Raw genomic sequence first — 21,702 nt, forward strand, 5'->3', positions numbered from 1 at the left:
GTTTCGGGCCCCACACATCAAGCAGGCCACACGCTGGATTTGATCTTTGGCGTTGGTATAGATGTGATCATGTCTCCTTCCATGAAGGTGCCATGGTCTGATCACTACGCTCTGAAAGCCAGGATTGACTTTCCACCCCCACCCTGCTTAGGTGGCGAGCCGATTTGGGCTCGCCCGCAGAGGCTGATGGACCCTGAGAGATTCCGCCAAGCCTTGCGGGACCTTGCTCCCCCTGGCGACTCATTGACTGAGCTAGTTGAGGGCTGGAATATCCAGCTCCTGGCAGCCATCAATGAGATCGCACCTAAGCGCCCTCTGCGACCCCGCAGAAACCGGGCTCCCTGGTTTACCGAGGAGCTTCGGAAAATGAAGCGGGACCTCAGACGGCTAGAGCGAGTATGGTGGGGTGCTTGTGACGGAGCCTCAAAAACATCTTATAGGGTTTTTATAAAAACCTATGAGATGGCAGTGAAGGCTGCTAAGAAGTCTTCTCGGTCTCTATGCATCCGCTAGCTTTTGCCCAACACAATTATTTAGTATAACGTCCCTTGAAGGACAGCCAAATTTAAATAACAATTTGACACACAGCTGTGAGGCATTTGCGAGCTTTTTTTGCGGAGAAGGTCCTGTTGCTCCGCCATGACCTCCCTGCCAATTTGGATACACTAAAGGAACTGGAGGCCCCTCGACTGTCCTCGGGTCCAGTATTGGACCACTTTGACCGGATATCCCCAGCCAATGTGGACAGACTCCTCTGAGCTGGAAAGCCCACCACCTGTCCTCTCGACCCGTGCCTGTCTTGGCTGATTAGAACGTGTCCAGATGAGGTGCGGCCCCCTCTGGGGGATATCATCAATTTATCCCTTGGCACCGGGATATTCCCAGGGGAATTGAAGGAGGCAGTGGTGCGCCCACTCTTAAAGAAAACATCATTAGATCCCTTAGATCTATCCAATTACCGCCCGGTTTCGAATCTTCCATTCCTGGGTAAGATGATTGAGAGAGCGGTTGCTGAACAGCTTGGCAGGTTTCTGGATGAAACATCGGCTCTGGATCCATTCCAGTCCGGCTTCCGCGCTGGTCATGGGACCGAGACGGCTCTGGTCGCCCTAACAGACGATCTCCGCAGGCAGCTGGATCGAAGCGGGTCGGGGCTGCTGATTCTTCTAGACCTGTCAGCAGCCTTCGACATGGTCGATCACGAACTCCTGGACCACCGCCTTGCCGACGTGGGGATCCAGGGCACAGTCCTTCAATGGCTGCGCTCGTTTCTCTCTGGTTGGGGACAGAGGGTGGCGCTTGGGGGGGGAATTGTCATCGTGCCACTCCTTGGTGTGTGGAGTGCCTCAGGGTGCGATACTCTCCCCGATGCTTTTTAACATCTTTATGCGCCCCCTCGCCCAGCTTGTCCGGAGTTTTGGGCTGGGTTGCCATCAGTATGCCGATGACACCCAACTCTATACTATACCAGCTGCACTGGCTCCCGGTGGAGTACAGGATCAGGTTTAAGGGGCTGGTTTTAACCTTTAAAGCCCTATATGGCCTAGGACCCTCGTACCTATGGGACCGCCTCTCCTGGTATGTCCCACAGAGGAACCTACGGTCTGCAAATAAAAACATCCTGAAGGTCCCAGGCCACAGAGAGGTTAGGCTGGCCTCAACTAGAGCCAGGGCTTTCTCGGCTGTGGCTCCAATCTGGTGGAATGCTCTGTCACAAGAGACTAGGGCCCTACGGGACCTGACATCTTTCCGCAGGGCCTGCAAGACAGAGCTGTTCTACCAGGCCTTTGGCCAGGGCACAGCCTGACCCCCTCCTTTGGTAATCCTCAAAGAACTCTAGCCCAGTGGTTGCCATCAATTTGATTTGAATTAATTTTTATAATGAAATGTTTTTAGAATGTGGGATTATTTTATTGTTGTTAGCCGCCCTGAGCCCGGCTTCGGCTGGGGAGGGCAGGATATAAATAATATTTATTATTATTATTATTATTATTATTATTATTATTATTATTATTAGTGGTTAGAGTTTCAGACTAGGACCTGGGAGACCTGGGTTCAAATCCCCACTTGGCATACTGCTCATTGGGTGACCTTGGGCAGTCTCTGCCTCTCAACCTAACCAACCTCACAGGGTTGTGAGAATTAAATGAGGAAGGGGAGAACCATGTGTGCCACTTCAAGCTCCTTAGAGTGGGAAAAAGATGGGCTATAAACAGGCGCACTTCATTCCCCCCCTAAATCTAGATCATTTATGAATAAGATAAAAGCCACAGGTCCCAACACTGATGTTCGGAGAACTCCAGTTTCTACATCTCCCCATGTAGATATTCCATTTATTCCTCTATTCTGTGTCCTGCTTCTTAACCAGTTTCATGACTGCTCAGCTTATTCAGGAGTCGGCAGTCTAAGTACACTAGGTCAACTGGATCAGTTTTATCCATCAGATCTACTTTGGATAAGCCTTCATGCTCTTTGCTAAATTTCATGTAAAGGCCTCCCAAAATGGCCTCCAGAGGTCACTGGTTGGCCTTCCTTTTAAAACTGTGTGAATCCCTGGGGAAATATTGGCTCTCCAGCAATACTAAGATCAAATGCAAGAGCAGGGACACATACTGAACTCTCTCTCTCTCTCTCTCTCTCTCTCTCTCTCTCCCTCTCTCTCTCTCTATATCTCCAGAGATAAACATTTGTTGGTCAAAATTGTCTATTTCAGGACTTCCTGGAGGCGGCGCCTCCGACAATGGCGGATTCCCTCTAACTCAGAGGGAGACAGCTCCGTGGAAATCGGGTCCTACCGCTGCAGCGAAGCGGGGACCCTTTAAAAACCGCAGGCGGAAGAAGCCTGCGGACCTGGGACTCGGCGGGCACCGTTTGCGCCCCCCCCCCCCCGTTTGGCAAAGGAACCCTATAAAGGGCTCCGGAGGAGACGGGGGTTGGTGTGGTGCTGAGAGTCAATCGCTAACTCTGCGGAGCGATGCTGCACAGCTGTTGTCGGAGAGCGTTCTCCTTCTTCCTATGACAATTCGGATTCTAAACAACAACCCGTGAGTAGGACAATTGAAAATTTTGCATGAAAATACAGCCTGGAATTTGACCTGAAACGGGAAGGTGTAAAAAGGAAGTCCACCTCCCGTCCTTTGTATAAAGATCAAAGCAAAGATTTCACAAGCTAAAAGCCGGGAAAACAGATAGCCTGAAGGTTCCTGCATTTTTAACCATCAAAACCCCCCTTGACAGCAGGAGGAAAGGGGGGAAAATTTGACTTTTTAAGCCTGCAGAGAGAAATTTAAGAAAATAAGTTTCCACTGTCCCTAACCTGGGGACGGAATGGCAGGAAAGAAGGAAAGAAACGGTCGGTGATATTTACAAATTGAAAATAGAAAAATTGATATATAGAATTGGAAAAGGGAAAAATAATTCCAAAGCCGCTTTCTGCCTGTTTGTTTTATATTGAAAGGAAATAGAGTATCTGGAAATCGAAAGGAATTTTTCCTTGTTGGATACAATTTAAAGATGGATGCCAAAAAGTAACTACACCCCCTAGAGGAAGCCAGCCAGTGTGCCTGTTTTTCAGTTATAAAGAGAACATTGTATCAGGGAAAACTAGAGCGTGGGACCAGCTCCCTGACCTTGACAGAAATGAATAGAGAGGAAGTCTTATCTGCTCTGAACAAAATATATGATGGGCTGCGACAGCTGGAGGAGAAAATGATTTTGATGAACCAAAAGAGGGACAATACAGCTAAAGTCAGTAAAGAGGTGCCAACGGAAGATGCCACAGAAATTGTACAACAATCTATGCAGGAGACAGATTTAATAGGGCAACTGCAAGGTCAGAGAAAGATGGAGATACAGAGGATGGATTTTGGAGGACACTGGCCAAACTTTGGATTTAAGAAAATTTTTATCTTTGGTGGGACTGTGAAACGAGTGGAAGAATTTTTTTGGAACAATTACTTCTTGGATTACAAACTAAACACTGGGGAGTGCAACACCGGGGAATTGGACAATTGGAGAAAAGGAAAGGAAGAATGTTACTGTACGGAATCACCCGGTGATTGGACTCCCAAGGAGAAAGAGAAGGAAAGGCGAAAGAACTCAACAGGGATCAAGGATGTATGTAACTACAAACAGGAACAAGAAAACTCGCAGAAGGGGCTTGGATATGATTTGAGAGCCTCGGATATTAGGACACCTGACTGATATGGATATAATGATATATGGACTGACATTGCCGTGAACCAGGAAAAGGGGCGCTGGACTAATCTAGAATGAGAAATGTCTTGTGTAATTAATCTATATCTATGGAATTAGTTTAATACTAATGAAATATTAAAAGATGTTGGAAAGGATATAATCGGCTCTAGCAAAATTTAGTCTAAATTTTGAAAGTTTAATGATTTGAGGACAAGATAAAATTAATGAAATTATTGTAAAAAAGAAGTGGTTTGAGAAATAAGGTGAAATAAGAATTGGCAAAAACGGTTTGATTAAAAATGAAAATATGAGGATATTATATGGGGATATATAATCAAGGGTAAGATAAGAGGTATGAATTTGCTGAACATATCGTTAATTGGAATACAAAGAGGGAGGTGGGAGGGAGTCAGGAAAATAAGTTAAAAAGGGAAAAATGGTGAGAAATTGAAAAGAGAGATTTTTGATTTTCTTGTTTTTTCTTCTTTTTTGTTTTTCTTCTTTATGTTTTTTCTATGTTTTTTGTGTCGAATTTATTGTTTAAGATTTTGTAAACTTTTTTTCTGTTTTGTTAAAATCCAATAAAATATCATTATAAAAAAAAAATTGTCTATTTCAGTCCAGTGTTTTCTGTGTTGTCTTTCTCGATTTGCAGATACCCGTTTTTGGTTTTTTGAAAGAGTGATGTGAGCTTTAGGACTCCCATGCTTTTAATTACAGCTTTCCTCTTAACAAATATTGCCCATTTTATTGCTTCCTGCTGATAGTAGTTGGGGAAATTATGATGAACCGCCCATCCAACTTTTTTTTTAAAAAAAACATTTTTATTGGTTTTCAATTACAATCCAATAATAGCGTCATTATAACAATACCAACTTATAATACAATTATTAATACCAATTGTTCCAATGCTGAATTATATAATTTGGATAAAGTGGCCCCGTGTGCTAAATTTGATGATTCTATTATTTTCTTTATTTCTGCTTTCCAAAATCTTATTAATTTCCATTACATTCCAGTCATAATAATAATCCCTTATACAACAACTGCAATATTAATAACTTCTATTCATGTTGACACGTTAAATGATTTATGAAACTACAAGTGAGGAACTCAAACTACATCCTTGTTCTTCCTGTGTGTGGCAGTTCTTCTGCCTGTGGTGTTTCTTCCAGTCCTTCTAAGATGTTATGTCTCCCCACCCACCCAGTTGTTGCTGTTATTCTTCATGCCTTGGGCAGAGCTGATATCCCAATGTTGTTCCAGAAATTTCTCCCTTGTTTCATCCCATGCTTCGTTGTTTTGCAACTTTAACAAATCCTAGAATACATATCAACCAAAATATAGACCACAAGAATACTACTACATCCACACTTCCAAAATCTAGCATACATCCAGATGTTATGCTAGGTGGGAACCTGGAACAATAATTATCTCTTCTTCTTCTTTTGAAATAATTTTTATTTGATTTTTTACAAGATTATAACAATACCAAATCCATATCCACATTTAGAGATTTCTCTGAATCTTCAGACTTCCCCCTTCCGCTCCATGGGCCGTATTATCAACCTTTTCAACTGCATATTATTTCCTCATCCAAATTTTATGTCACTCCATTTTATCCATAATAATTTCTGCATTACAAGTGTTATTGCAGTCCTGCTAATGTTTTCTCCTTCCAGTCACCAAAAATTCCTTCCATACTGGTTAGGCGTAAAGCGTTTTTGGCCACCTGGGGCATCTTTCCAACGAGAGTCTTTCATGACACCAGGATTAAACCTCTTTTCCGTAACATCGTACAAAAAGGTATCCGCTCACCAGACTGGCGCGACATAGTCTTGAAACTCAAGCTGCCACCCTGGGAACCTCACCCTCCCTCTCAGCCCAAGCTACCTGGTTTATCTACTCCAGCAACAGAGAAGCATGACCAAAGCGGGCCCAGCCTTCTGGCTGCTTTAGAGGAGAGGGACCTTATCTCATCCTATGGTGAGTTGCCATTAGAAGAACAGCAGGAAGTTATAAATAGGCTTGATATACTCAAGCAGCAACTTACACATGTACTTCAAGAGAAAAAAATCTCCTCAAAATCTGGTCATAGTAACCTACTAAATCAAAGGAACGCAGTCATGAAGGGGCTAACACCTCAGAAATCCCTGCCAAATATTGGGACTCCATTAACGGATGATATGGCTGTCTGCCTGGCGGAAGCTCCTCATACTCCGTCGCAACGCAGTCTCCCTTCACCTCTACTAATAGATCTGCAATCAACTACTTCACCCTTCGTCTTAAAGAGCAATGCGCCAAACACCCCTCATCTTGGAAATCTGTCAATGTCCTATTCTTCTATGCCTGACCTGGAGTCTTCAATCAGTGTGGCCCACTCAGATGACTGTACATCCTCATCCTTTGCCAGTCAACCTCTTTTGGCAGAATCTCATTTACCCACAACCTCTTCAAGCCAATACATAAACGTTAAGGAAGCCACGGTGCAAAGAGACAGCTCAGGTCTTATTGATGACCCTGTTGGACATATCAATCAAATTACCACCCCTTCGTTACCTTCGGTAACTTCACGCCTGGTGCTGTCTCAGACCCTTGGCAATGCCTCTCCCACCAGTAACCAGAGTAACTGACTAGCACATAGTCCCTCTCCAAACTGCTTTAATGTGCTATCCTGGAATGTGGCGGGATGGACATCCAAACAGGATGGCGGGGATATGAAAGAGTTTTTAGCAAAATTCCAGATTATGGGTATACAAGAGACCTGGTGCCTAGAATCGTCTCCCCCCCCCCCATCCCTACCGGGCTATGACGCTTATGTGATTCCTGCGCCCAAAACACATTTGTATGGGCGCCCTAGTGGTGGCCTGGTAACATTTGTTTCACAGGAGCTTCAACTTAATATCTCTCCTCTCTTTTGGTTAGAGAGTAATTCCATTCAAACTTTACATATCACTAACAGCTTGGTTGGGGACTTCATATGTGTAAACTTGTACAATCCATCTACCTCCTCCCCTTCTCATTCAAATCAGTTTTGGGAGGATTTAAGATTTATCCTTGATAAATCGGTGGCTGAATTTCCAAAGTCAGAGATCTTTATAATGGGGGACTTTAATGCCAGAATCGGAGCAGACATAAGCTCATTCACCCATAAGTCACAATTATTCATAGAGGAGGAGTGGTTTCCTACATGGAATTCACATGATAAGACCATCAATAGGGCTGGCATCATACTACTGGAGCTTACCATAAACTGCGGGCTGCACAGCTTGCATGGCACTCCCAAAGACTGGTCCGGGGGATTCTATACTTTTCTAGGTTCGAGAGGGGCAAGCGTTATAGACTACATCTGGTCCTCTTCGGCATTTAATGATAAGGAATATTGTTTCAATGTGTTCAACAGAACCGAAAGTGACCACCTTCCAATCGCCATCTCCTTCCCCCACACACAGCTGGGGCTTCCCAGCTCATTCCACCTCCAGGACCCACTGATCTTAGCCCCCGGACGTAAGAAGTGGGATATCTATCTGGAGCAAGACATAAAAGTCCTCCTAAATTCCCCTGAGATCCTAGCCTTGAAAGCTCAGCTGTTAACAACGAATGTGAATCATTTCTCAACTTTCCAGCAAATTCTAGCCTACTTGCTTCCTTCGCTCACGAAATCTCCCCGTGCGATTCTAACCTGGAAGAATCAAACTTGGTTCGACCAAGAATGCAAACAGTGCAGAAGTTGGCTTAGATTTCTTCAGTCTGATATGAAATCAGACAGCTCTCAGAGCAAAATCAGGGAGATAGCCCAATTCCGTTTATACTACAAGAAGTTGCTTCAACATAAGAAATTGCTCTTTGCGAAAGAACGCTGGACAGCCCTGTCAGTGGCCATTAAAACCCGTGACGACAAGAAATTCTGGAATTTAATTAATGCAGGTTTAAGACCCCACTCATTCATCATTAATAATATCACAGCAGCCAGTTGGCACTCTCACTTTGCTCAGCTGTATTCCGCCCCAGATCCTGAAGTAAACGTAGTCTCTTCTCTTCCAGCATCTGCCTTGCCCACCTGGGAACCAGTTTCCCCAGAGAGATGTTTACAACTAATTAGCATGCTATCAGGGGATAAATCCCCGGGGGAGGATATGATACCACCTGAGGTATTTATATCGAACCAGACGTGGTGGGCCCCTATTTTAGCATCTCTCTTTACGACTATTAATGCTACTCTTAAGATTCCACCTAACTGGAAACAGAGCATAGTCATCCCAATACATAAAAAGGGGGACCCACAAGATCCGCGTAACTATCGACCTATCAGCCTGCTGGACATATCATACAAGGTTTACTCTAGATTCTTGTTAGAGAAATTAATCGAGTGGGCAGAAGAAACAAAGTTATTCCATCCGGAACAGGCTGGCTTCCGTAAAGGTCATAGTACATCTGGCCAATGTCTTGTTCTATTTACACTGATTGATAAATACCTAAACAGGTTCAACTGCAAACTACACGCGGCTTTTGTGGACTTGACCTCCGCTTTTGACTCCATCCCTAGAGATAGGCTATGGCAGAAGCTTAGTTACACCAACATAGATAAGAGACTCCTCCACCTTATGGAAATTCATAATGACATATCGGCCAGAGTAAAATTTGGCCCTCTGGGAGCTCTTTCTGATTCTTTCCCTCTGAATAAAGGGGTCAAACAGGGCTGCCTCTTGGCCCCTTTTCTATTTAATTTCTACATTAATGACATCGTTACAACCATGATGGCCCTAAACCAATCTGCCCCCTCTTTACAACAGCGCAAGATCCCCATATTACTCTATGCGGACGACATGGTGATACTGTCTTTAACCAAGCAGGGCTTAAACAACATGCTCAGAGGGCTCATGACATATTGTGATACCAACTCCCTCAAAATCAATTTCGCCAAAACCAAAATTCTTACTTTTGGCACAAAAACTCGGAAGCCATTCTGGAAATTTGAGGGCCACTCTATTGAATATTGCTCAGCATTCAAGTATTTGGGCATCACTTTTCAGCATGGGCTTAGTTGGTCAGCTCACTTAAATATGACCATCCTGGCTGCCCGTAGAACCATCAAAGCCTTGGAGAAATTCTTCTATGCAAAAGGCGGCCAGTTGGTTCCTCCAATCAGAAAAGCATTTATCAGCAAAGTCCTCCCGATGTTACTGTATGGGGTTGAAATCTGGGGGTGGAATTTAAAAACACTACAACGGCTCGAGATTCTACAAAACTCTTTTGCACGAAAGTTACTGGGCCTCCCCAAGGGCTCGGTTGCTGCACAGTTAAGAACAGAACTGGGCCTCCCCTCTATTGTTGCGAGAGCCCACATTAGAATAATTAGTTTTTATTGTAAATTAATCAATGCCCCAGGCTCCCTACTAGCCAGGCAAGCCTTTTGAACTTGTGCTCATAACAACAAATGGTCCAAGGCCATGGAGATTATCACGGCACGCTACTCCCTCCCAGATCTTGACACGCTGTCATCTTGGGACCATCATAATATCCGGGCCTGGATTTTACAAGAGACGAGGCCATGGACCGGGCACAGTCCACCACAGCTCGCCTCTCCAAGTGGCTCCCTAAAGTGAAAGTGGTAAGATCACTGGCCAACTACTTGATAGACTTCACGGAGCCCAATTTGAGAAGAGCGTTTACCATGGCCCGTTTCCATTCTATACCCACGGCCTTCTTGCAGGGGATTTACTTTAAGACCCCCATTACTCAGCGTCTATGTCCATGCACAATGAAGTAGAGGACTTCATACATTTCTTTTTTTACTGCCCTATTTATGAGCTTATAAGAACTAAGCTCCTCCTCTTGATCCCGCCCACCATCACATCTAAGGAAGACTGTTTGAAATCGCTTCTTGTGGATGCAAATCCCCAAATTTCACGTGGGGTGGCAATCTTTATAGTGCAGGCTTTGAAACTCAGGGCTACACTGACTGGGTAGTGTGTCCCAGACCTGGACCTGTTTTAATTCTTTGTATTGCCTTTTTAACCTAATGTGCCGAGCCTATTTTGGGGCCACTATATGTTTTATATACATCTGCATTTTAGATTCCCGGCGCTGGCAACTAAATTTTTACATTATTGTTTTAGGGTAATTTAAATGTCACAATGCCAGTAATATCGTTTGAATCTTGTTAGGTTGCTTCTCTCTAGCATTTTTGTCTTATCCTGCTATGGCTGTATGCTAATGCAATAAAGGTTTGATGATGATTCCAAAGTAACATCACAGGAGGCAAACATGCCTTCCTAAGCGGGGGGGGGGGCATTGCTAGGACATTGGCATGGCCCCTTCTCTTTGGTTCAGATCCGTCTGGTGCAATATGTGGTGCAATAATGGCAAAATAAGGCATACGATCTGTTGGCTGCTGATGCTGAGCTTGCACAATATTTATAGATGTAGATAGGCTCATACTGTTCCTCTTTATTAAGCTGTTCAGTTAATAAAAAGCTAGCTAGACCTATTATTTATACTTTTTGGCTTCCCTCTGCTCCAAGCAGCTCATTGCTTCATGCAAAATTCATCCTTCCCCTCAATAACACTGCGAGGGAGGCTAAATAGAGCAGCAAGCTTCATGGTGGAGCAGGGGTTGGGATTTGGTTTCTCCAAGGCTTGCTAGGTCCCTGTGTGTCCCCACTCTTGCAAGCTTATCGCCTGCTGGTTTCAGCCATGTGGCTCTACCTGGCTGCCCTGCTGGGGCTTTACTTCCTTCGCCGATGGTACCAGGAGAGACAGACGGTGGAGAACCTGATGGAGAAATATGTCTTCATCACCGGCTGTTCCGCTGGCCTTGGGAACCACCTTGGGAACCATCTGGATGCCCGGGGTCTGCGGGTGTTGGCAACCTCTACCACCAAGAAGGGGGCAGAGCAGCTGGACAAGGTCACCTCAGAGCGCTTGAAAACCACCGTTCTGGATGTGAGCAGCACAGAGAGCGTTGCGGCAGCAACAGAGTGGGTGAAAGATCAAGTGGGGAAGAAAGGTAGTTTTTTGTTGTTTTGTTTCCATGCTCTGGATCACGCCAGGCATTATCTGTATCATCATCTGCTTATCTTTATTCCACTTTCCCACAAAATGTAGCCAGAGCGACTCCCAATATATCAAAACGAAATAGTATGACCATTTTAAAAAGTATTAGAAACAACTAAAATCAATAAGGCAGTGAATGGGGAAGGATTCCATGGGGTCACCTTAATTCAGCCTCTGTCAAGAGCTACTAGGATTGCCAAATAACCTGAAAGATTATTGCTTTATGCCTTTGACAGCAGCTTGTTCTGTGAAGTCACACAGTGAAACTTCATTTTGTATGAAGATACATGTTCCTATCTGATAATGTCTACAGATACAAGAGAGCATAATCCATGCTGCAAGATTTTAATCTTAATTTAAAAAATTAAGTGTTGGGATACTGCCAGGGAGACAAAGGCCATCACCGCCTCCACGTCGACTCCGGACGTCCACCGATCTCCCGTAGATACGCAGTTTCAGCAATTAGCAACACGAGCTCCAGAAAATAGATTGCCACATTCCTGAGCTCATGCACACTCTGTCAGCAGATAATGCACAGCAAAAGTCGCACTCAGGAGAGCATTATTTACAAGTTTTATTCAGCGTTGATCAGAACAAAAAAACATGACTGCCTGCTTCAGTGTCTTCGACACCAAGAGAAAAACGAAAGCAACAGAAAACATAAACATCCTGTGAACAGGAAATATGCAGGCTGTGACACAAACATCCTGCTCCCTTTTAAGGTGGAATGGAAATATCCTAACAGTTGAAGAACCTCAAACTGATTAGCCAGTGCCTCTGGATGGATCAGGCCAGGGATTTTCTGTATCATCTGCATCTTTATTCCACTTTCCCACACAATGTCGCCAAAGTGACTCCAAATATATCAAATGAACGAGTAATATTCAAAAAACTTATTAGAAACAATTAATCCAAATATCCAAATATCAGTGAGTAAAAAAAAAATTAAAACTATGCAATCAGCTTAATTCAACCTCTATAAGAAGCTGATCTGAAAGACATTTGCTTTGTGCCTTTGACAGCAGCTTATTCTGTGACATCAGCAGGTGAAGCTCCTTGTGGTGTGAAGAGAAACATTGACACCTGATAATGTCCACAGATCAAGCTGCTCTTTAAAGCACATATATGAAAAGCCGTAAGTGATGGTACAAAATGGTAACTTTAACTGACAAGCAGGTGATGCTGGACTCTGAATTTTTCCTCCTAAGAGCAGCTGGGAGGAGCTGCAATCCACACCAGGAAAATGACTCAGGAGGAGGAGATATGTGCTGCCTTTTCTTCAGAAATGCTGCCTGATCCAATCTAAAGATTAAGATAACTTCTCCATAGTGGCTGCTGAGACTGAGACAACAAGGGAGATTATTGTACTATTGTTAATAAATGATATAAATAATTTATTAATGATACAAACCCCTCTTTCTTAGTTATTCCTCTCATCACCCACTTATAAACACCCTCTCAGTGTTCCATGCATGCTATATTCTACACGTATTATGTCTTATTAATTTTATAGCAAAATCCCTATAAAATCTCCTAACCAACCTGTGCAAAACGTAGGCCCAAACTACAGACTCCATTCTCTGACAGCATGCAGGGAAATCAGGTGGCTGCTGTGCAAATTGATGCCCAGGGCTCCATACTATCCTCCGCTTTAGTGCTGTGCTCATTTGACAGAGGGCAATGACTGAAGTTGCAAGAGTGTCTGTGCAGGGATCCTAAGCACTAAGTGAGCAAAAGATGTGTGGGATAGAAGTTAAGATGGGTGCCTTGACTTAACAGCGTCATCCTTGGCATATAGTGCATAGCACGCACACACACAGCACTCACAAGAATGCAGATATACCCACATTTCCAAAGAATTGTGTATATCCAATTATTAGGGCAGGTGGGAACCTGGAACAATAAGAATATTTTTTTCTTCTCACACAGGGCTCTGGGGTTTGGTGAACAATGCAGGCACTGGTGCCCCATCAGCTCCCAGTGAGTGGCTGACCAAAGATGGCGTTGCAAGGATGATCGATGTCAACTTTCTTGGGATGATTGACATGACGCTACACATGCTGCCCCTGGTGAGAAGAGCCAGAGGGAGGGTGGTCAACATGTCCAGTATGGCGGGACGACGGGCATGCTTTGGAGTACCCTATGCCGCATCCAAGTACAGCGTGGAAGCCTTCTCTGACATCCTGAGGTAAACATGATAGTTCTGTATCTTCCTCTTTCTCCTTGCTTTAGTGGGATGTCTGCTTCTCCAGCTAAGTTTCAAGCAGAGGACAGCAATCACTAAAGAGCAGGTGCTGGGACATGTGGACTGCACCAGAGACTTACCAAGTAATCAGCAGGGGTTTGCACACCTAAGTCAGCTCTTTTTCGTGAGGAAACAATTTAATGTACCAGCAAGAGTTGTAAGCACCAACCTCCTGGGGGCTGCGTCTGAATATACCTGATGCCGGGTCATAGACAATGCCCTGGTGCCTCAAGACAGAAGAAGACATGAGGCTGCATTTCACCGCATCTCCCTCTCTCCCTCCTCCTCCTCCTCCTCCTCCTCCTCCTCCTTCTTCTTCTTCTTCTTCTTCTTCTTCTTCCTCTTCCTCTTCCTCTTCTTGTTCTTCTTCTTCTTTAAGGAAAGATGTTCTATTCCATGGAAGCCAAATCATGATCTTCCTTATTATTCTGGTTCAGTAACAAAATGTGTTTCTTGATTTTTCCTCCTCAATTCAGGCGAGAGATTCATCCTTTCGGGGTCCGAGTCAGCATTATTGAACCCGGTTGTTTCAAAACACCCATACAGTCAAACATGATAGAGAGCTACAAGAATGCATGGAGCCAAGCCCCTTCTGACATCAAGGAAGCCTATGGGCAGTGCTACTTTGAGCGCAGTGAGTAGAAATGGGCGGGGGGAACAATTCAGTTTGGTTTGCAATGTGCGAAAGCCTGCAATTAAAGCATGTGCTAATAAGTCCCACTGTTGCAGTGGAACACACACACGCACACACACACACACACACACACACACACACACGGGGGGAGAGAGAGAGAGAGAGAGAGAGAGAGAGAGAGAGAGAGAGAGAGAGAGACCCTGAGACCCACCAGGCTAAATTGCTGGTTTCCAAATCCCACCCATCAGTAAGATGTTGTTATGATTCCCAAGCTTTTCGACTACATCCCCCCTCCAATGGACACACTGACACATGTGTGTGTGTGTGTAATCTCCCCCTCCCCCCCTTTAAAAACATACAAGGCTAAATTTTGTACACTGTACTGGCCAATATCCTAAATATTTTTTTTTACCATTTGCCCTTTCAGTGACTGAGGTTGATGGAGATGGGGGGGGCATGAAGTCTATTTACAATGCTGATTATATTTAGGAGTGGGGGCAGAACCTAGCTAATGTGACACGTTCAGGTCTGTATCTGGAGAGATATGAAATCACACCCATTCCTATCCTGTCGTTTGATCTTTGATTCAATTTGGCATATATGATACATAAGGAGACACATAGAAGGGAGGGAGAGAGAGAGATGGCCCTGGTGGGAGACCAACCCAGCCAACACTGCGGTTGTGGAGCAAAGGACCTTGGGCGGGTGGGGCCATATAACCCCTTGGGCCATATAAATAAGATGATATACCCACGGAAGGAAAATCCAATAATAGTTAAAACTTGTACTGACCTAATCCCTGCTCCCCTAGGTGATAAGCTCTCTGATAAAATAAGGGATTTCAGAGAGGAGACTAGACCAAACCAGGACACTACCCCTATAGGATCGGGCGAGCAGAGCTCAAGAAGCACACCTGTGCCAAAAGGAGAGAAGTCACCTACTATTAGGCAAAGGAAAATTACTGACTTCTTTAAATTTGACAACCCACCAAGATCAGCGTTCCCCCCTTCTCCATTGTGACTACCCAAACCTCAGTCAAATCCTCTCCCGTTCTCCCTTTTAAGCTGGAACATAGCAGGCTGGAAGGGGAAAAAATCTGACCCGGACCTTGTAAAATTAATAAACTCACACCAAGTAATTCTCTTGCAGGAAACATGGGAAGAGGGGAGAGTAGATATTAATGGTTTTGATGTTACATCATTACCGGCATGCCCATCTACTAAAGGAGGCCGGCCTAGTGGAGGATTAGTTATAGCAATTTCCTTGAAAATACAGGCAAAACTCACGCTTGTAAATGCTTCCACCTTTGCAATTACAGCCCTGATTACGGGGAAAAACTTTGAACTTGCTATAACAAATGTTTATCTTCCTCCTGGAGGCAACATTGCAGACTTATACAATAAATGGGGAATCTTGGAGGAACATCTTACTCTCTGTCACTCCAAATACCCCAATATACCCAATGTTATAGCAGGGGACTTCAATGCTCGCATTGCAACAAACTGGGAGTCCTTAATCAAAGCCAAATGGTGGATAAGCCCAGAATTCATTAATGACCTCTCCCTCCATAATCAAAGACTTTCCAAAGACAAAAGGGTAAATGAAGCAGGAACCCTTCTTTACCAATTGGTACTACGTCTAAACTTAGTGATTCTAAACGGGAACTGCCCGCCTGACGTACCGGGTGAGTTTACACACATAAGCTCCTCTGCAAACAGTGTCCTGGATTATATGTTAGTATCTCATAACATATTCCCCAAATTTTCCCACTTTAAAGTTGAAAATATTCATCTGAGCGATCACCTACCGTTGGTCGCCACAATGACTATAGACTGGACCCCAGATGGAGATAGACACCCAACACATTTGATTACGAACTCAGCATTGCAAATCAAAAGTATAAAATGGTCCGAACTACAGGCCCAAAAATACTCAGCATATTTCCAACAACGACTAAAACAAGCATACTCAGGCTTAATCGAGGATTATTACGATCATGATCAAACTCTAAGACTATTCTCGAACCTGTCGGAAGATCTAACGTCTTTTTTCTCTGTCCCGACGCATAAAATAAATCGAACACAAAGGAAGATAGGTGCACTGTGGTTCAATAGTGCTTGTAAACAGGCTAGACAACTTCTTGGTAACATATACAAAGAGTATAAAGCCTCCGGGGCAACGGTCCTGCCAAAAGAATATTTCCAAGCAAAATCGGCCTACAAGCAAATTCAAAAGGGAGCCAGACAGGAATGGCAAGCGAATCAATGGCGGGCAATCATAGAAGCCTCATCATCACGGAACTCCAGACAATTTTGGCTCCTGGTAAATAAAAGAACTAAAAGATACCCTTTAACTATTATCCCTGCCCCGGTTTGGGAATCTTACTTAAAAAACTACTTTGCCACAACTGACTGTACTGTTAACACAAGAGATGAATCTCAAGATCAGCTTCCCCTCTGGCCCCCCACCGATCCGGAAGACATCCATGACTTGATCGTTAAACTTAAAACAGGGAAAGCGCCTGGACCAGACCTGATCCCGGCAGAAGCTATAAAATACCACGCGGACTGGTGGGCCAAAGCCCTGGCAACCATCTTCGATGCCGTTAACAACTCTGGAATGATCCCGGAAGTATGGAAGGACGCTGTTATCGTTCCAATCCACAAAAAGGGCTCACCAGATGACCCGGGGAATTACAGAAATATCAGTCTGCTCTCAATAGTGGGGAAACTATATGCCCGCTTCCTGTTGAACAGACTTATTCAATGGGCCGAAGAGAAAAAATTAATTGGGCCCGAACAAGCTGGATTCCGCCCAAAACAGTCAACAATAAATCATATTCTAATTTTACAGCATCTTGCCTGGAAATATTCCACCCCAAAGGGTGGCCAACTCTGTGTGGCATTCATTGACCTAAAGGCAGCATTCGATAGTATCTCCAGGAGCATCCTCTGGGAAAAACTCACCCGCTGGGGCATCGACAGAAGGCTTCTCTGGCTAATAATCAAACTCCATGAGAACTCAGCGGCTAGAGTGAGACTCACCCCGGAGGGCGATCTCACCAATTCAATTCCCATTAACAGAGGTGTCCGACAGGGTTGTATATTGGCTCCATTCCTGTTTAATTTGTTCATAAGCGACATGAGGACTCCCCTAATAGAGGCTCAAGAAAGGATTCATGCACCCCGCCTAGCACTTTATCGCTGCCCTTTGTTACTATATGCGGATGACGCTGTCATCCTTTCTTTTTCTAGAGTAGGTCTTATGAGGGCCTTAAAATTTTTTGGATCATATTGTAATGCAAATTCCCTTACAATCAATTATGAGAAATCTAAAATTCTAATTTTCTCAAAGAGCCGGAAACTCCATAATTGGAGAATTGATGGGAGAGTCATCGAACAAGTCTATAGATTCCAATACTTGGGAGTTTGGTTACAACATAACCTTAGATGGAAGGCCCATGTAGCCTATGTTACAAATAGAGCCAAAGCTATCTCCTTGGCGATCTTGCGATTTTTCTTCACCGATGGGGCCCTTCATATCCCATCGGCGTTGAAAGTCTTCAAGGCCAAGGTGATCCCGACAATTGCTTATGCCATCTCAATTTGGGGGACTTTTGTCAACTTATCCCACCTAGAGGTTATTCAAAATCAGTTTTTAAGAGGGATATTGAAACTGCCCAACTGTGTAAGTAATACAGCGCTACGCATGGAACTTAATATTGTATCCCTGGAAAACGCTCTGTGGAAGCACATACTTTGTCACTGGTTATCTCTATGGCACAATCTCCCAAACTTGTACTTGATACAATGCATGTGGAGAGATGATTTCCAGAGCCCATGGGTAAAAAATTTACAACTGAAAATTACGGCAATGGGAATCTCCCCATCCAAATTACTAGAGCAGGATATAGTTCCAGCTAAAAGAACAGTAGCCTGTAAACTAGAGGAGATGGACTTGCAGCAGAAAATGGTCTTGGGCAATGGTACCTGCTCACCTCTAAACCTTGGTTTATTACCCCTCTTAAGGCTCCCAAACTATTTGAATTCCTTAACTTCTTCGGCTCATAGATATGCTTTTGTAAAGGCAAGATTCAACACCTTCCCATCGAACGTGCTGAGAAATAGATTCTCCAATGGACAGATATCGCTCTTATGTGATTGTAATTGTGGGGCACCGGAATCGTTGCATCACATAATTTTTGATTGTGCATTTCATTCATCGGCCAGGAGCAAGTTTCTTGCTCAATATCTAAAGGGAATTGCCGATGATACAAATGAAGCCAAACTGAGATATCTATTAAATGATGATGACCCCTTAAGATCACTCATGGTTGCCAGATTCTTGATCAGCGTTCTATCCCTAAAGAAGAGAAACGGACTCCTGTGCGGCTCGGATAATCCCTCTAAACTATGATCTATGTTTTAGGATGTAATTAGGTGATATCACCATTGATGTCTTCTACTAATTTATGAGTAGAGGGCGATGTTTATGTTACAAATTTAGTGTAATGTATGATGTTGGTCTTTTGTTTTTGTTTTGCTTTGGTTCTTGTCTGTTTTTTGTAAGTTTTGGCGGTTTTAAAATTGGAGTTTTAAGTACATTATGTTGGTATGGGAAACTGTTGTGTGATGGGCCAATGGCCGTAATAAAGTTCAATAGAGAGATGGCCCTGGTGGGAGACCAACCCAGCCAACACTCCGGTTGTGGAGCAAAGGACCTTGGGCGGGTGGGGCCAGCAGGGTGCTGCTCTGGGCTCCTTGTTTACTGCACGGAAAGGGAAGCACAATCAGTTGTGGGAGATGGAGAGGAGACACAAAGAGACAGTTATACACACATAAGCACACACACGGTCAAGTACAGTGGAAAAAAGGGAAGAGATTACTGGGGGGGGGAGAGAAAGATGCACAGACACCCACACCAAAACAGTGTCCGCTACCCGCTTGATCCTGGGAGGCAGCTCTAAGAAAGGAGACCAGTTTATGCTTTTTTTTAAAGCTGCAGAGAGGGAGAACAGCCAGGTCGCCCCAGTGGCAGAGCTTCATGCTCTGGCACAGAGGGGGGAGGCGGAGAGCAGGTGGGGGCAGGCTGGGGCAAGGCGCGTGTCCTGGGGGTGTGGCAGGGGGGAGCAGCCGCGATGGCACCCCACCGGGATTGCGCTACCTCTTCCTCTGCCAGTGGGTTGCCGGGGTCTGAACCCGGCGTATGGCAACCCTCACCTAGATACAACCATCGAGCCCCACTTACTGACTGAAATGCATATTGACACTGTCTAATCACCTGTTGCTAAAGATTTTTAATTATGGTGCTGGAGGAGACTCTTGAGAGTCCCATGGACTGCAAGAAGATCAAACCTATCCATTCTTAAGGAAGTCAGCCCTGAGTGCTCACTGGAAGGACAGATCCTGAAGATGAGACTCCAAGACTTTGGCCACCTCTTGAGAAAAGAAGACTCCCTGGAAAAGACCCTGATGTCGGGAAAGATGGAGGGCACAAGGAGAAGGGGACGACAGAGGACGAGATGGTTCGACAGTGATCTCAAAGCTACGAACATGAGTTTGACCAAACTGTGTGAGGCAGTGGAAGACAGGAGTGCCTGGCATGCTCTGGTCCATGGGGTCATGAAGAGTCGGACACGACTAAATGACTAAACAACAACAACAACAATCAGCTGCTGCTAAAGGTTCCTTCTTAAAGCAACAGAAAATGTTCCCGATGCCCCTCCTTAGATTTAGACCTCCTAGGCAGAGAAATCCAGAAGCTAACATATCCTTTCAGAACCCAAAATATTTAGGTTATCTCCTGTGCAGGTACAGGGCAACATACAAATTAATCAAATAAATAAATGCAGAAATAAATGCATATATATTTTTGTACCACTAACTTTTCTCTTGTTTCCTATATCACAGGTCTCCAATTATTAAAATTCTTCTCCTTCACCGGCAGCAGCAACTTTCAACCGGTCACTGACTCTATAGAACATGCCCTGACCTCCTGCTCCCCTCGCATCCGCTACTGTCCAGGATGGGATGCCAAACTCTTATACGTTCCTCTCTCTTACTTGCCAGACTCCATTTTTGACTTCCTGTGGAGATGCATTTCGCCCAAACCAGCACAAGCCGTGTAGAATATGCTGAAGAAACATGTCAGTTCTCCAAATGAACCAAGGAAGTCTTTGCACTATTAACGATGTTCTGTTGTTTCTCTTTTCTGAAGTTCTAAACCAGTGGTTCTGATACTTTTCTTCCCACGGACCACTTGAGAATTGCTGAAGGTCTTGCTGGACCACTCAATCATTTTGCTACCCATTGCAGCAAGTGCAATGTGTCATGATAGGGTGCTCAGTTGTTTTTTATTGTAGTTTATAGCTTCTTTTATATCTTTATATATACAATGTATTTTATTGCATTACAATTGGAATTCTAGAGTAGAAGTCTATAATAATAATAATAATAATAATAATAATAATAATAATATTTTTTTATTTATACCCCGCCCTCCCCAGCCAAGGCCGGGCTCAGAGCGGCTTACAAGCAATAATAACAACAAGATGAATGATTACAACTTAAAAACAAAAATAAAAAACAACATTAAAATAATGGAACATTAAAATATTAAAATGTAGCCTCATCGCAGGAGGAGAAGGAAAAGAAAAAAGAAAGAGAGGGAGGGAGGGAATCAAATTGGCTCCAAGCCAAAGGCCAGGCGGAACAACTCTGTCTTACAGGCCCTGCGGAAAGAAATCAGATCCTGCAGGGCCCTGGTCTCATGAGGCAGAGCGTTCCACCAGGCCGGAGCCAGAGTTGAAAAGGCCCTGGGCTCTGGTTGAGGCTAATCTAACTTCCTTAGGGCCTGGGACCACTAGGGTGTTGTTTTTTATGGACCTTGAGGCTCTCCGTGGGAAGGTAGCCACAACAGAACTGAAAGATCATATATACCTTATTTTTCACCCTATAGGATAGGACGCACTTTTCCCCCTCCAAAAATGAAGGGGAAATGTGTGTGCGTCCTATGGGGCGAATGCAGGCTTTCGCTGAAGCCTGGAGAGCGAGAGGGGTCGGTGTGCACTGACCCCTCTCGCTCTCCAAGCTTCAGAAAGCCTTGGGAGCCTCCAAACCAGGTCGGGGGACAGCGGGAAGGTGCCCTGCACCTCCCCGCTGTCCCCCAGCTTGTGGGGCTGGCAGCGGGGAGAAGCACGCAGCGCGCCTTCCCGCTGTCTCCCGACCTGATCTGGAGGCTGGCGATGGGGGGAAGCACGCTTCTCCCCGTCGCCAGCCCCACAAGCTGGGGTACAGCGGGGAGGTGCAGCGCGCCTTCCTGCTGTCTCCTGACCAGGCTTGGGCTTCAGGCAGATATCCGCAAGGCGTGGGAGCCCGGCGGGAAGTCGCGCCGGTCTCCCAAGGCTTGCGGAGAGCTGCCTGTTCTGGGGGCTGGGGTCGGGGGAAGCTAGGGCTTCCCCCGCCCCAGCCCTGCGCCTGGGGGGGAAATAAATTTTTTTTCTTTATTCCCCCCCCAAAAAAAAAACTAGGTGCGTCCTATGGGCCAGTGCGTCTTATGGGGCGAAAAATAC

At 44.8% G+C, this 21,702-nt stretch overlaps 2 protein-coding genes across 2 annotated transcripts in view; both read left to right on the top strand.

Moving 5' to 3' along the window:
- The window catches only part of PRIM1 (DNA primase subunit 1), a 94,499-nt gene that overhangs the window by 1,553 nt on the left and 71,244 nt on the right, over window positions 1-21,702 (top strand). The gene's annotated exons all lie outside the window — the stretch shown is intronic.
- On the top strand, window positions 10,515-20,315 carry LOC310755929 (17-beta-hydroxysteroid dehydrogenase type 6-like). The gene is made up of 5 exons (XM_083599457.1): window positions 10,515-10,662; window positions 10,777-11,206; window positions 13,183-13,441; window positions 13,975-14,132; window positions 20,042-20,315. Exons 2-5 carry the CDS (start codon window positions 10,894-10,896, stop codon window positions 20,257-20,259), a joined length of 948 nt encoding a protein of 315 aa, XP_083455583.1. The 5' UTR covers window positions 10,515-10,662; window positions 10,777-10,893; the 3' UTR covers window positions 20,260-20,315.

This window comes from Podarcis filfolensis (genome assembly GCF_964270895.1).
Source record: "Podarcis filfolensis genome assembly, chromosome: 2".
NCBI classification, from domain to species: Eukaryota; Metazoa; Chordata; class Lepidosauria; order Squamata; family Lacertidae; genus Podarcis; species Podarcis filfolensis.